Raw genomic sequence first — 11,918 nt, forward strand, 5'->3', positions numbered from 1 at the left:
GTCTAAAGGGCCGCCTCCCGCATGTCGCAACAGGTTCCCGAACAGATCGCGAGCCCTGCCAGCGGATGCCCGGCTCTGGCCGGCTCCGCCTCGCTAGTCGGAGATCCCGCGGGAACAGAGCTCTCGGCCTCGACACCGCACGTCTCGGGATTTGGGGCGGGCGCTCGAGCGCGGGTCGTAACGGCAGCAGTCAGCGGTTTGACCTTGGGGGCCTGGCACCGCTCCCCAAGGCGATCCGACCCGCAGCGCCGAGAGCTCCACGGGCGCCTGTCCGAGCCCGAAACCCGGCCTCTAGCGTCCCTGGGCGCTTCGCTCTCTTTTATGTAGCCAATCGGATCCCGACGTCGTGCGGCCAAGTATCAAGGGTGGTTGAGCTTCTCAAAGTTCAGCCTTAAGTTTCACATGTCAGCCAATCAGCGGCCAATAAACAAGAAGCTTCCAAGATCAAAGGGAAAGGGGTGGGAGCCACGCCTGCGGACGGAAGAATGACAGGCCCCTGCACTAATACCGCAGATATAGTTTTCTACGTAACCAAAGGGGCTGGGCTAGTTTGGCCGCCGCACCAATGACGGGTGGGGGGGCGTGTCCACGGGGCTACGCGGGAGCGGGAGGACAGGGGCTCGCTGGGCCGCGCCTGAGGCCGACGCAACGGGGCCGGGGGGCGGCGGCGGCAGCGGCGGCGAGGGTGGGCGCCGTGGCTGCCCCGGGTGGATGGAGTTAGAGGGGAGGGGTGCTGGCGGTGTGGCGGGGGGGCCGGCGGCTGCGCCGGGGCGGAGCCCCGGGGAGTCGGCGCTGCTGGACGGGTGGTTGCAGCGGGGCGTGGGCCGGGGGGCCGGCGGCGGGGAGGCCGGGGCCTGCAGGCCCCCGGTGCGGCAGGATCCGGACTCCGGCCCGGACTACGAGGCGCTGCCGGCTGGAGCCACTGTCACTACGCACATGGTGGCGGGCGCCGTGGCAGGGATTCTGGAGCACTGCGTGATGTACCCTGTCGACTGCGTCAAGGTGAGACTCGGACCGGCTCCGAACCCAACCTAGGGCTGACCCGACCCCTGGGTCCAGTCCGGAGCCAGGATCCAGGCCCAGAGCCGGAGCCGACATGAGTTCTTTCCTAGCTCTGCCACCAGCACACAATTCGACCGATACTCCATGCAAGCAAGGTCCCGGCTGGGAGTTGACCCCAGTCAGGAACCAGGACCCATTTGTAACCGTCAGTGAGATCTGAATCGGGACTCTGGAACGAAAATGTCAGCCCAAGCCCTGGATCTCAGCTGGGATTGAACAGGAATAGGGAGGGATGGGATGAGAACAGGTAAGTGCTACTAACTTGATTAAGGTGAAGCCAACTGGCATGAATCAGACCCTTGGTGGCGTGAGAGGTTCTCTGGCAAGCGCTTTTACAAGCTCCTTGCTGTGTCTCCCCTCAAAAGTGACGGGGCAGGAATCAGAATCTGGGATCTCTCAGCTAGATAAAAGGTTTACTTAATAAACCTAACCAATGAGTGATTGGAAATTATTGTGCAGTCGTAATTCAGAGTACCAGACTGGAAATAACGTGGGAAAGAGGTTTCGGTTTCTCTGTGCAGCAAGCGTGCCACCCCACCTATTTCCTGAACATGAAAACCGAGCTGTGATCAGGACTGTGTACTATATGCCGGGAGCACATCAGCTCCCAACTGAGAGATGGAACTGACAGTGTATTTCTTGAGCCAACTGGAGTTGACAAAAAGGGGAAAGTGGCCTAGAAGGGAAGCATTACGATACCAGAAAGAGGATGTAAGTGTGAATAAGATTATATGGGCTCAATTCGAGGGCTTGATTTGGGTGAAAATACGCAGGCTGATTAGTGAATACAGAAGTCAGGTCCTTCTGAAGAAAGGTGGGTGAAGAGGGGAAACGGGTTATTCTCTACCGTTCTTATTATGCATGAGCTAAGGTACCAACCACTAAAAACACTGAGAACTAAATTGAGAAGTGCTGGTAAACTTGAGGGGGGTCTCTTGAAATAAATATGACAGAGACTGGTGCCTCCTTTCCGTGTTAAGGATATAGTCAAACAATGTCCTGTCAGCTCTTTAATGCATGCTTTTGCCTCAAATAAGGAAAAATGTTATATATTCGAAAGGAGAGTATCAATTTGAGAAATGCAGTCTGTCTCTTCTGCTTTTTCCTGGTTCCAGTACGGTTTCATGTTTTCATTAGTAATGTGGATGAGGAAATGGGGAAAGGGCTTATCAGCTTTGTGGATGACATTGAGTTGGTAGTAGGATTCTAGTACATTGCAAAGGTAACTCCTAACTGGGGCCATACCTATGAAAGGGTGAATGCCCTTGGCTAAAGTGGACATTAGAATTTTAAATGCCCTTGTCAATGGGGAGGAATAGAAATAAACAGTAAAATCCATCAGAGAGGAGTAAGAAGATGGTTATTGCTCTATCAATATTGAAATGTAAATTGGATAACTACAAATGAAAAAGATTCAGACATTTATGTAATAGAGGCTAGGTTGAATGACTGAATTGTCAGTGCTGTATATCCAAAAGTTAATATGATCTAACTGCAAAATAACGTCACTATACTTAGACTGTGAGTGAAGAGCAGGGTCTAGGGTGCCCTGTTTCAGGAAGGTATCAAATGAAAACCAGATCAAGAAACGCAATGGAAATTATTTAATGACTTGAAAAATACAATGCATTGTAACTGACTTAGAAATATTACAACTTACTCCATGTATTTACATAATGCTATTGTTGCTGTAAACATTTTACAAATTCCTCTGTTAGAAATGCCTCTAGGATATTTGGGGCAGGCAAATCTAATGGGGCAAATCTTTGTCCTGTGACAAAATGGAATTGAATTTTTAGTAACTGAGATCATTCAGAATCAAGTATGTCAGATAAGGTGGGAGGTCAAAATGTGTAATACTGATTAGGGTCAAAGATAAGGTGGAACCAAAAAGCAAGGAGACCTATGAACTCCTAGACTGAGAAATCCATTGAGGGAAGCACTTCTGAAGAAGAGTTCCAGAAACGTTTTGCATAACCACAGCATTGCCAGGAGTCACTTATAGCCTTCCAAGGTAACTACAGTTATTTTTGAAGAACCGTTCTTAATCATTTACATAAGTTTTAGAAATTTTTTTAACTTAGTCATACAACATTATAGTCACACCTCAATGCCCTACATTAAAAAAAATATTTTTTTTTAATCTGGAAGAAAAATGCTCAAGAGTCTTCAAAAACACAAAAACTACTTTAGAAGAATCATTTTCATTTGCCATTAATGCTGGGACTTAAATGACTAGAGGGAAGAACCAGGTGAGATCAGCAGGATTTGGTGTCAGTATGTTAAACACTTGTGCAGACATGAAAGTAAAATTCAAACCTCTTCAGAAAAGGCTTCACAGTTCACTTGTCCCTGGCAGCTCTTCCTCTTCACCATAAATGAGTGGTAGTGAACAAGAGCGACCCAACCGTACCCTTAGGCTAGAGAGGCAGTTATGTGTTGGAGCCTCTAGTCAACCACAGTATTAGCAAATGAAAGCTGACGTTGCTCCTGGCCTTGCAAGCCTGTGTACCCCCAGCCATTTATCTGGGTCAAGTCAACTTAAAATATCCTTGGGAGGAACCATGGGAAGTCAGCTAAGCCTTGCTAGGCCTTGTAATTATTCAGCCAGCTATTTCCATAGTCATAGGGTAGTTTGAGAACCCAAATAAATCCCAGTTTTCCTTTTCTGGGAGGCAAGTACCAGACTTTATCTATAGGGATAGGCTCTGCAACTCAAAGCAGACAGAACTTCTCAAAACCATCTGGCAAAGTACCCACTAGTCACCAAGGTGCCGCTTTTTGGCTCTGTAAGCAGTGAAGCAAATAATCTACTCCCATAAGTTAGAGGGGCATTTTTCTAAACTCCAGATGTAAATGGATATCTATACACAGCTGATGAAAGATTAAGAAATGGAAACATTGGCGTATTTGATTTTCTTATAATAATAAATATTCAATAAATGGCAGCTGTTCTTATTTGCCAAGCACTATCTGACATGCCTTATATTCATTTATTTATTTAATCATTGAAACAACTTCCTGAAGTAGACACCATTTTCAATATTTTACAGATGAAGAAAAGGAGGCAAGTGAAGTAACTTGTCCAAGGTCATATAAGCGGTAGAGTCATGATTTGAACCCAGTGTGACTCCCAAGCCTTCCATACAGCCTATCAAAAGCAGATTTCCAGAACCAAGTAAAGCACAGAATTTCACAGTAGTACTGGTTCCTAAACATGACCTACGGATTAAAAGCTGGACATATAATTATAGCCACAGAGAAACTAATCCTCACCTGAGGACATTTTCATTGATTTTTAGTACAGGGGAAGGGAGGGGGAGAGAGAGAGAAAGAAAGAAAGATCAATGTGAGAGAGAAATACCGAGCAGTTGCCTTCCACATGCTCCCTGACCTGGGACAGGCCGGGGGTCAAACTTGAAACCTAGATCTGTGCCCTGACTGGGAATCAAACCCAAGACCTTTCAGCATATGGCATGACACTCCTACCAACTTAGCCACATCAGCCAGGGCACAGAGAAGCTTTAAAATGAAAAAAAAAAAAAACAAAACACACACACACACACACACACACACAAAACCAACAACAACTAAATTAAACCTGATTTATTAGTGGTTAAGGACCAGTTAGTTGCCCATGCATATTTGTGGAATGACATACAATTTACAACACTGCCATGATCTGCAAATTCTAAGATATGAACTAATATTTCTGAGAACCATATTTGAATACAATAAAAAGCCTATTTCTAATACCTTATAAATTACCAATGGCTTTTACATGCCTTAAGTCTTTGAATCCTCAACAGCTCCATGAGCCAGCCATTCTTAGTCTTATGCTATAGACTGTGCAATATTATGTTTAATATTGAAGCTCAGAAAGGTTGACATATCCAAGACCACACATTTAGCTAAGCTGGGGCTTAAACTCGGGCTTTCTGACTCAAATGTGGCTTGTCTTACCAAACCACTTATCTCCCTACTAGTTCGTTTGGCTTTTCTTCAAAGCTGGGATTTTTATATTGAAGGCTATTAATTCTTAGAGATTTCATCTTTTTCCAAAATAGAGATTTATTGGCCCACACATTTGGGAAACTATATTTTTCTAATTGGCAAGCTTATGTCTGGGTCCTCTTTATAAGGGCTTACTTTCATTGAATTAGAATTGTGTGTTAGGTTTAGATGTGTATAAAATATTCAGAGTAACTTACCTCCAGGTTTCTTGGGGGTGAAGGGTTCCAGGCCTCTGAGGCCAGACCTTTCAAAACTGCCTAGGGCAGCCAGTGTGGCTTGGTGGTTGAGCATTGACCTATGAACCAGGAGTTCACGGTTCAGTTCCTGGTCAGGGCACATGCCTGGGTTGCAGGCTTGATCCCTAGTGCGGGGTGTGCAGGAGACAGCCAATCAATGATTCTCTCATCATCATTAATGTTTCTCTCTCTCCCTCTGAAATCAATAAAAAAATATTTTTAAAAAAGTAACTGGTTACCTAAATATGCTATTGAGTCCAGTAAAGCAGTACAATTTCTGAACATTCTCCCTATACAAGATCAGTTTCAAATAAATTTATGGAAACACATAATTAATTGTTAAGCCACTGGGCCCAATTTATCTATTAGTAGCCATAGCCAACAAAGAATTATAGTCTCTCTGAATAATTAATCTGATAGGTTTTATGCCCCTGGGTGATAGTGAAAGATCAGTAAGCACACCCTATATTGAATCAGAGTTGCTTTTTTTTTTTTTTTTTTGAGAAGTGGAAACAAATGTGTTAAGTTATACTGTGTACTTTTTATTAAACTTCCAGTAATTAACCTTTCAAGCTTCCAGTTCTTTGTTGGTAGCAGGCAGGAAAATAGAGGAATGTGAAAATAGAGGAATAATATAGAGGAATGTGGATTGCTTGTGGCTAACTAGAACCTGTTAATCTGGATTCTGTTAATTCAGTTAGTTTCTTTCCTCCCATGCTCTTGAGAAAAGGCATTACTGTTGGGTTCCAGATGGCCAACAGGAAGGTTCAAGCTTTTAAATGCAGATTCAATCAGTGATTAGAATGAAGTAGGAATTTAAACTGTGCTTGGGCTTTAGTTATCCCTACTGGCTCACTAGTGGCTGATTTGCTACTTTTTGAACTGGTGCAGACATAGCTAAGAAGCATTAAGTCTTTCATTTATTCATTCAACAAACACATTTTGGGTGCCTACTGTGTTCCAGGCACTAGATACTGATTTTATATTTTGTGAGTCCCTGTGCCATCTTAATCTTGAAATGGATTAATAGAAAAGAGATCTTCATTGAGAGACACAACTTTCAGAGAAACTTCCTCTTTGGGAAGTGTTTCAAATAAGATTCATTTCCCAAATTTTAATAAAACTTTGACAAGGAATGTCATACAAAGTGACTACTGGGAACATTTGAGATCTTGCTCCCTTCCCTTGCATATGTTGTTAGTTTGGCTCCAATAAACTCTTAAAAAATTCTCTATAAGCTTGGACATTTTTTACTGGTACATTGACAGACTCATATACTGGTAAATGGAATCATACAGTATACACTCTTGTGTCTGACTTATTTCATTTAACATTATGCTTGTTGGATTCATCCATGGTATTACATGTAACGGAAGTTAAAAAAAAAATTAAGTATCTACCATAAACTTTCATTCCAATCTTTGAACCCACTAGACCAGTGGTCAGCAAACTCATTAGTCAACAGAGCCAAATATCAACAGTACAACGATTGAAATTTCTTTTGAGAGCCAAATTTTTTAAACTTAAACTTCTTCTAATGCCACTTCTTCAGAATAGACTCGCCCAGGCCGTGGTATTTTGTGGAAGAGCCACACTTAAGGGGCCAAAGAGCTAGATGTGGCTCGCGAGCTGCAGTTTGCCGACCACGGCTCTAGAGGTTCCAAAGATTATATTTTACGGAGACTGATATTATTCACTGATGCCAGTTTGAGGATTTGGTCAATTTAGATTAGAATTCTGGAAGCCTCTTCAATTTTAGAGACTAGGTTGATTTCCAACTTCGTAGTTTCAGGGTAAACTTGCTTCCGAGGAAATTAGAGCAATATCTATTAGGAATGCTACTTTTGCCCACACTTGATCTTACAGACCCATCTGCCAATGCCAAACACTGTGAAAAAGTCAGATTATTAAATCTCAGTTTTATCAAAAGATGAGCCATCATCATCTCATTAGTCAGTGTAGTATTTGGTCAGGAAGGAGGCCTACGATCAATCTTCAGAAATGGATCAAGAATGTGTAGACAATAAATACTTGACTTTAGAATCCATTTGTAAAGAGTTCTTAAGGCACAAAAGCACCTTCTGAAACACAGGCTACGCTGTAAATCATTTTGGAGTTCCAGGACACCAAGGGGTGATATTCTTGGGGAAAATAATGTTATTCTGTTCTTAGGGTCATAAATGATTAGAAAAAGAAAGGTCCAATGGTTAGAAAGATCGGATATTAAATTTGGAAGTAAGCAAAACTGGATGCCAGGTATCACTCCTGCCTGCTGGCCTGATGCCACAAAGAAGGTCTGCATAATGCCTAAAGCCTAAACATTGAGGTTGAGCGAGAACTTGGCATTACTGACATTGCACTTCTTTCTGTAATTTCAGACCCGAATGCAGAGCCTACAGCCTGACCCAGCAGCCCGCTATCGCAATGTGTTGGAGGCTCTCTGGAGGATTATAAGAACCGAGGGCCTGTGGAGGCCCATGCGGGGGCTGAATGTCACAGCAACAGGCGCAGGGCCTGCCCATGCCCTCTATTTTGCCTGCTACGAAAAATTAAAAAAGACATTGAGTGATGTAATCCATCCTGGGGGCAATAGCCATATTGCCAATGGTATTGAGCCTTCCTGTGCTGGTTCCCCCATTTTCCCAACTCTTTGGGCTTTGCTGCTATCAATGCTTTCCAGTCTCAGCATGGTTTGGAGCTGAAGCTTTGGGCTGGGGTAGGCCAGATTATAGGGGAGGGACTTCCAAACCTGATGTTCTCAGACAACCGGCCGCTTCAAACCCACCCCTCCTTTGGGGCACCTCAACAAAGGGTTACAATATCCTCCCTTACCTACCAGCTTGACTCTTTCCTCTCATCATCTCCCTGGCATCAACTTCTAATTCCCTGGTAATATGGAGACACACACTGAACTACCCCGTTGTATATTTCTTGATAGTTGGGTGGTGTCCTGCTCCTCAGCAGGATCGGAGGTGACCCAGCCACCCAAGGAAGACACTAATGGAGCCCCAGCTCTTCGCTTCACCTTTTCAGGATCCCAACTGACTAGTGGCAGTTTTTGTCATTGAGGACATGACGACCTCAACAAGTGAATGGGGGTGGGACCAAGGGACTTCTGTATGGAGAAACCAGAGGGTTGAAGTTATGGAAGTAAGGGAATCTCCAGTAGCAGCCTGGAGATTGAGGATTGTCCAAAAACCAAATTGAGTGTAGAGAGCAGAGGGCAAGGAATATGGTAGTTCAGGACTTGAAGAAAGGTAGATGGACAGATGTTAAGATTTGGAGGCAGGTTGGGCTGCATAGGGGCATCAGGATAGAAGGTCAGATTCTTTGGTGAAGATCTGGCCACCTGCCCCTCATGTTCTCCCCCCATTGAAGGCAGTTGATGTGCTGGCATTCCTTGGCAGCAGTGTATCTGCTTCCTATTTGGGGCATGAAGGGAATTTATTCTTGGAACCATAATTTTTTAAGAAAGTTTAAAAACTGATTTTAGAGAAAAAAATCAATTTGATGTTCCACTTATTAATGCATTCATTAGTTGATTTTTGTATGTGCCCTGATCAGGGATTGAGCACCCAACGTTGGCGTATCGGGACAATACTCTAACCCAGTGGTCGGCAAATCGCGGCTCGCGAGCCGCGGTTTGCCGCTCCGTTGACTAATGAGTTTGCCGACCACTGCTCTAACCAACTGAGCTACCTGGCCAGGGCCTGTTCTTGGAATCTTTATTGATAAAATCTGGGCTGTTTTCTTTGATTCTTCCTGCCCTTAGTATTCTAGATGTGGAATGTACATTGGTGACCTTACTAAGTTGGTGGGAACAAATATCTTCATTTCTCAGAACAGGAATTTAGGAGCAGTAGGTTCCCATCTTTTGAACTGGCTCTTAGCATTCCTTCACCCCACTGTGGTTTAGCACAGCCACTTCCCTTAACTCTGAGCCTCAGTTAATAAGTCGCCCTCTCCAGACCTTACATGTGGCAGTTGTTTTCTCCTTTGCAGGTGCGGCCGGGTGTGTAGCTACATTACTTCATGATGCAGCCATGAATCCAGCTGAAGGTAATAATTTCTTAAACTTCCCCTTTGTGGGCACCTGCATCTGCATCTATTCCTGGTTTGTAGAAGAAAGCTGAGAAACACCCGAGTTTTGGTGGGAAATCCTGCTGTGTTACCTTGTCTTACCACTAGAGGGCGCTCCATCCATGTCCGAATTTAGGAAGAGCCCCTTGGACTGGTAGCTTATTCATTGAGATTTAATTCATCTTTAGGGCTTCCTTGGGGAAAAAAAAAAAAGATATGGCTCTACTTGGCCTGTTTCTGGGCCTTCTTGGAAGTCCCCTTTGTAGTGGAATTGATATCATCTGAAATATTAGCAGGTTATTTCACTTTTCTTCAAAGAGATCAAGATGGATTTTGACATTTGAAAATACTGCCTTGTTGGAATAGATCATTGAGATAGGAATGAAAGGGTGAATTGTCGAGTTCAGTCACTGCACTGTGGCTTGGATCTTGGCATTTTAGTTGGATGATGAGGTACTCAAACAAATATGAGGGGATAGCATAATTGCCATGTTCCCTAACTTCTAGTTATTTGCCTGTCTGGGCAAGGCCATGGTGTGCAAAGGCCAAAACTAAAGTGAAGATCCACAGAGCTCATACCATGTAGTTTACCTGAGGGAGTAGAAGATACATATTTGGAAACTGAAGCCACACTCTTGGCCAGGAATTTTGTTTTCCTTTTGGTAGTACTCTCCTGTGGGAGGTATAACCATCCTCGTGTGGTAAGAGTTAGGTGCTCTTAGTACCTGAGGATTCACTGTGTTCACTACCACCAAGTCATTTCTTGTTTTGGGAGTTACAAAAAGGTAACATAATCATGATATAATGATAGATAAGTACTTATTTCAAGGAAACCCTCTATCTTAGGTGTTATTTAGCTGGTTTTAAAGAAATCCTGCTGAAAGTGGATCCATTATTTTTGGGCTTTTTGCAAACCCTCTCAGATCCCCTTCTTTCAAAGAAGGGAAACCTATCAGGCTGACAGCTCACGCATATTTTTTTCTGTCTCCATTCCATTGGCTGATCTGCTCCCTTGGGACTCTGAATCTGGACACTTGCTCACCGGTTGGTTGTTGTCGCCGTTTCTTCCTTCTCGTTGATGGCATTGCCAGTGGTCAAGCAAAGGATGCAGATGTACAACTCACCTTACCACCGGGTGACAGACTGTGTACGGGCAGTGTGGCAAAATGAAGGGGCCGGAGCCTTTTACCGCAGCTACACCACCCAGCTGACCATGAACGTTCCCTTCCAAGCCATTCACTTCATGACCTATGAATTCCTGCAGGAGCACTTTAACCCCCAGAGACGATACAACCCCAGCTCCCATGTTGTCTCCGGAGCCTGTGCAGGAGCTGTAGCTGCCGCTGTCACAACCCCACTGGACGTTTGCAAAACACTGCTCAACACCCAGGAATTCCTGGCTTTGAACTCAAACTTCACTGGACATATTACAGGCATGGCTAGTGCTTTCAGGACGGTATATCAAGTAGGTGGGGTGACCGCCTACTTCCGAGGGGTACAAGCTAGAGTAATTTACCAGATTCCCTCAACAGCCATTGCATGGTCTGTGTATGAGTTCTTCAAATACCTGATCACTAAACGGCAAGAAGAGTGGAGGGCAGGCAAGCGAAGTAGCACTGAATGAAGTCGGGGGTTCAGACAACACTGCTGTGCCCTACTCACTCCAGCCGCATTCTCTGTCTCCTGGCATTCTTCAGCCTTGAGTGGAGTTGGAAGGAAAGTAGAAGGCTCTCCCCAGGCTGTTGGTGTTTTGGCTAACACCAGTTACTGCCAACCTCCGATGCGCCACCTTTCCTTCCAGGCCCTAAGTAAGTGCAACAAAGCACACCACAGCACCTTGGACAACCTCTCCATCCTGGGCCTGATGACCTGCTCTCGACTGTTAGAGAGGGATAAGCAGCTCAATCCCCTGATTCCTAATAAAAAACGTTTAAGTTAAATGGTTTCATTGGGTTTGTCTTGCCAAACGGGAGGTGAAATGCGTCAACTATTCTTGACACATGAATGAAGGGGCCCAGAGGGAAGGTCTATTGCATAGTCTATGGTTTGGTTTCTGCTGATTTTCACGGCGATTTAAAACATTGGGGTCCTACTCCCCTTGTTTTAGTAATTAGGCTCTAAGGTATCTCACTGATGGCAGGAACAATGGGCCTTTGACAGATTCTAGCTAAATAGGTACTTTGTTTATTTTATATAGCTTTAATGGATTTCCTATTTTGTTTTTTAAATACATTTTTTTTTTTTTTTTCAGAGAGGGAGTGAGAGATAGAAACATCAATGATGAGAGAATCATTGATTGGCTACCGAGCCCACACCCGGGCATGTGCCCTGACCGGGAATCAAACTGACCTCCTGGTTCATAGATCTATGCTCAATCACTGAGCCACGCCGGCCAGACTAAATAGGTGCTCTTGATCCCACTATTGCCTTTTCCTGAGTGCAGTGTTATGATACAGGAAAGGTACATCTCTCTGTTCCCATTCTCAGCTCTGCCTGCAGCAGTCAAACTTCCCATGTGGCACTTTG

General features: G+C 44.5%; 1 protein-coding gene across 7 annotated transcripts; it reads left to right on the forward strand.

Annotated features, from left to right (window-relative positions):
• Positions 1 to 604: 604 nt before the first annotated feature.
• SLC25A28 (solute carrier family 25 member 28) lies at positions 605 to 11,337 on the forward strand. 7 transcript variants are annotated; one of them, XM_080641484.1, is made up of 4 exons: positions 605 to 1,002; positions 7,691 to 7,919; positions 9,315 to 9,371; positions 10,484 to 11,336. In XM_080641484.1, the coding sequence occupies exons 1-4, from the start codon at positions 712 to 714 to the stop codon at positions 11,014 to 11,016; spliced, it is 1,110 nt and encodes a 369-aa protein (XP_080497610.1). In that variant the 5' UTR covers positions 605 to 711; the 3' UTR covers positions 11,017 to 11,336. The 7 variants fall into 7 exon arrangements, with proteins under 7 accessions (XP_080497610.1, XP_080497611.1, XP_080497614.1 ...); XM_080641485.1 differs by having other exon boundaries at positions 806 to 1,309; XM_080641488.1 differs by having other exon boundaries at positions 827 to 1,002; positions 7,691 to 8,201; positions 10,484 to 11,337.
• Positions 11,338 to 11,918: the final 581 nt, after the last annotated feature.

Source organism: Plecotus auritus (genome assembly GCF_963455305.1).
Source record: "Plecotus auritus genome assembly, chromosome: 9".
Lineage (NCBI taxonomy): Eukaryota > Metazoa > Chordata > Mammalia > Chiroptera > Vespertilionidae > Plecotus > Plecotus auritus.

Bases quoted from the DNA above. Each gene is read 5' to 3' on its own strand.
- SLC25A28 (XM_080641484.1), top strand. From the start codon at position 712: ATGGAGTTAGAGGGGAGGGGTGCTGGCGGTGTGGCGGGGGGGCCGGCG. The intron at 1,003-7,690 runs GTGAGACTCGGA...CTGTAATTTCAG, and splicing joins ACCCTGTCGACTGCGTCAAG to ACCCGAATGCAGAGCCTACA. The intron at 7,920-9,314 runs GTATTGAGCCTT...TCTCCTTTGCAG, and splicing joins CAATAGCCATATTGCCAATG to GTGCGGCCGGGTGTGTAGCT.